The 2,972-nt window shown below is 76.7% G+C and overlaps 1 protein-coding gene across 1 annotated transcript; it reads left to right on the top strand.

The window, feature by feature from the left end:
* Positions 1-513: 513 nt before the first annotated feature.
* NUDT17 (nudix hydrolase 17) lies at positions 514-2,781 on the top strand. The gene is made up of 8 exons (XM_062597722.1): positions 514-616; positions 1,238-1,360; positions 1,455-1,632; positions 1,718-1,743; positions 1,858-1,950; positions 2,078-2,176; positions 2,251-2,384; positions 2,543-2,781. Exons 1-8 carry the CDS (start codon positions 545-547, stop codon positions 2,712-2,714), a joined length of 897 nt encoding a protein of 298 aa, XP_062453706.1. The 5' UTR covers positions 514-544; the 3' UTR covers positions 2,715-2,781.
* Positions 2,782-2,972: the final 191 nt, after the last annotated feature.

Genomic DNA, 2,972 nt, shown 5'->3' with positions numbered 1-2,972 from the left:
TCCCTGAGGCGTGGTGGAGACGGGGTCCCCGCTCCTGCCCGGGGAGTCCCACAGGGGGAGGGACCGGGAGCAGGAGCAGAGGGGCCCTGAGTGCTCTAGGGGTGGTGCAGTGCCCTGCTCCAAGGCTGCCTGCTCCGGAGGAGGGGCCCTGCCGCAGGGGTGGCCCTGTCCCCTGCCCTGGGGGGCGGCCTTGTCCCAGCTGTCCCAGCGATGCCACTGTCCCCAGGGTAGGAGTTCCCCCCCCCCCGAGGCTGGCACTGTCCCCTGTCCTGCGGGTGGCCCTGTCCCCTAGCCCACGGGGCAGCCTGTGCCCTGCGTTCCCCGCGTGGGACACCGTCCCCCTCCGCCGGGGAGGTGGCACTGCCCGGGGGAAGGTGTCCTTGTCCCCCCCCGCCCCGCCCCGCCCGGGGTGGCCCGTCCCCTCCCTGCGGGCGGCGCGGCCGGCAGGGGCCGCTGTCGCCGCGCTGGGGCCAAGCCCCGCCCCCGCCGAGGCCCCGCCCCGCCGAGGCCCCGCCCCGCCGAGGCCCCGCCCCTCGCTGCGCCCATGGCGGGGCTCGCGCACGTCCTCGTGCACGTGCGGCGCGGGGGGGTGGGGGGCCCCGCGCGGTTCGGCCAGGTACCGGGGAGCCGGGGGGGGGGTGTGCAAAGGGGAGTGTGCAAGGGGACGGGAGCGAGGGAAGGGTGTGCAAGAAAGGAGCGTGCAAGGCGGTGGGGGCACGCAGAGGGCGGGGGGAGGGGTGCGCGTGCAAGGGAGGGGCGTGCAAAGGCGTGGGAGCGTGCAGGGGGACAGGGAAGCGAGCAAGGGAGGGGCATGCACGGGGACAGGGACGTGTGCAAGGGAGGGACGTGCAAGGGGACGGGGAAATGTGCGGGGGCGGGGCGTGCAATGAGAGGAGGGAGCACGCGAGCAAGGAGCGTGCAAGGGAAGAGGAAAGTGCGAGGGCGGGGCATGCACGGGGACAGGGACGTGTGCAAGGGAGGGATGTGCAAGGGGACGGGGACTTAATCAAGGGATGGGGAAGTGTGCAAGGGCGGAGGGGGTGCCCGTGCAAGGGGGTTGGCAGCGCGTGTGCAAGAGGGGAGCGTGGCGCGCGCGGCGGGCAGAGGGAGCAGCGTGTGCGCGCGTTGCACGCGGGCTGGGCGTGCATGGCAGGGGTTATTTCGGGGTGGTGGGGGGGGGGGGGGCGGCGTGCGAGGAAGCGCGCGGAGCACCCGGCGCGTCCCGCTCACCCCGCAGAGCGTCACCGGCGCCTTCTGCCCCCCGCACGCGGACGCGGCGGCGGTGAGCTGCGGCCTGGAGCGCGGCCGCCTCGTCCTCTCCGACGCCGCCTTCCCCGGCTCCGCCGAAACCATCCTCGAGGTGGGTTGGGGGGGGGGGGGGCCGCACGAAGGCAGCGTGTGGGGGGGGGGGGGGGGGGACGCTGCCCCGTCCCAGCGGCCCCGCGTCCCCGCAGAGACCCCGCTCGTGCCCCGCCAAGCTGCTGGGGCGGCAGCCGGCGGCCGCCGGCACGCCGGGGGACTGCGGGGTGACCGCCGGCGTGGCCGTGCTGCTGCAAGCCAGCACCCGCCGCGTCCTGCTCACGCGCCGCGCCGCCGCCCTCGCCGTCTTCCCCGACGTCTGGGTGCCGCCCGGTGAGCGATTCGGGGGGCTGGGGAGGGGGCCCCTCCGCGGCCGTTTCCCCGCGGCGGGGCCTGAGCCGCTCTTCCCTCCACGCAGGTGGGCACGCGGAGCCGGGCGAAGAGGTGAGGCTCCGGGGACGACCCCCCCGCTCTCCGGCCGGGAGAGGGCTCGGGGGGCACCCCGGGGTGCTGGGCCCTGCCCTGAGCCCCCCCCCCCCCTCTTCTCCTGGGCCGCAGCTGCTGGACACGGGGCTGCGGGAGCTGGAGGAGGAGACGGGCCTGCGCCTGGAAGCCGGCACCTTCTCCTGGAGGATGCTCGGCCTCTGGGAGGTAACAGCCCGCTCGCCCCGGCGGTGGGCGCTCAGCGCCGCCATCCCGCCTGGCGCCCGGAGAAACGCGCCCGCAGGGATTGGGGGGGGGGCACGTGCCAGAGGCCGGGGTCCCCCCGTCTCCGCAGTCCGTCTACCCGCCCGCGCTGAGCCAGGGGCTGCCGCGGCGCCACCACGTCGTCTGCTACCTGCTGCTCCGCTCCGCCGAGAGCCACGAGCGGCTGCAGGTGAGACCGGCACGCGGGGCCGGGGGGGGGCCGGGGCGCGTCCCGGCCCGGCCCCGGCTGAGCGCCGCTCGCAGGCCAGGATGCGTCCCAACGGGAGCGAGGTGAGCGCCTACGCGTGGCTGGAGCCCCCCGTGCTGGAGCGCATCATCGCCGAGGACGGAGCCGGCGGCGCAGGAGCCGTCCCCGGCGCCCTGCCGGCCACGCTCAGGTGAGGACACGGCGCACGCGGAGAGGGCAGGAGCCGCAGCGGCGCCCCGGGCGAGGAGGAAACCTTCCCTCCGGGCCAGCGCAGCCGCGGCGGGGTGCTGAGCCGCGGCGGGGGTGCTGAGCCGCAGCACCCCGGCCGCCCCCGCTCTTCCCCCGCAGCATCACGGAGCTGCGCGGCGGCTCAGCCCGCGCCGCCGAGGTCCCTACCGCCACCTTCCTGAACGCGGCGCCGGGCGGAGGGGAGGACGGCGAGCGGGTCGGCGCCGGCACCAGGTTCGCCCTGCGGCTCTGGCTGGAGGCGGGCAGGGAGCCGGGGCCGGTCGGGCCCTAGGGCGGCGGCGGGCCGCTCCGGGAGCCGCCGGCGCGGGGAGACGAATAAAGTTGCTTCTCGCCGGGGACCGGGTCGTTTCCCTGCGCGTGCCGCGTGCGTCTCGCTGCTCCTCAGAGCTCCGGCTGCGGGAAAAGCAGAGCAGAGAGGTCAGGGGACGCGGCGGAGCCGAGCCAGGCTGCTGCCTCCTTCTCCCCGCTCGGTGGGCAAAACCGGCCCCGGGAGCCCCTACATCACCCTGCGCCCATCACCCCTTCCAGC

Source organism: Rhea pennata, chromosome 31, assembly GCF_028389875.1.
Source record: "Rhea pennata isolate bPtePen1 chromosome 31, bPtePen1.pri, whole genome shotgun sequence".
In the NCBI taxonomy this organism is placed as follows: Eukaryota; Metazoa; Chordata; class Aves; order Rheiformes; family Rheidae; genus Rhea; species Rhea pennata.
The sequence above is the reverse complement of the archived record's forward strand: the minus strand, read 5'-3'. Positions and strand labels throughout refer to the sequence as shown.

Bases quoted from the DNA above. Each gene is read 5' to 3' on its own strand.
- NUDT17 (XM_062597722.1), top strand. From the start codon at position 545: ATGGCGGGGCTCGCGCACGTCCTCGTGCACGTGCGGCGCGGGGGGGTG. The intron at 1,633-1,717 runs GTGAGCGATTCG...CCCTCCACGCAG, and splicing joins CGACGTCTGGGTGCCGCCCG to GTGGGCACGCGGAGCCGGGC. The intron at 1,744-1,857 runs GTGAGGCTCCGG...CCTGGGCCGCAG, and splicing joins ACGCGGAGCCGGGCGAAGAG to CTGCTGGACACGGGGCTGCG.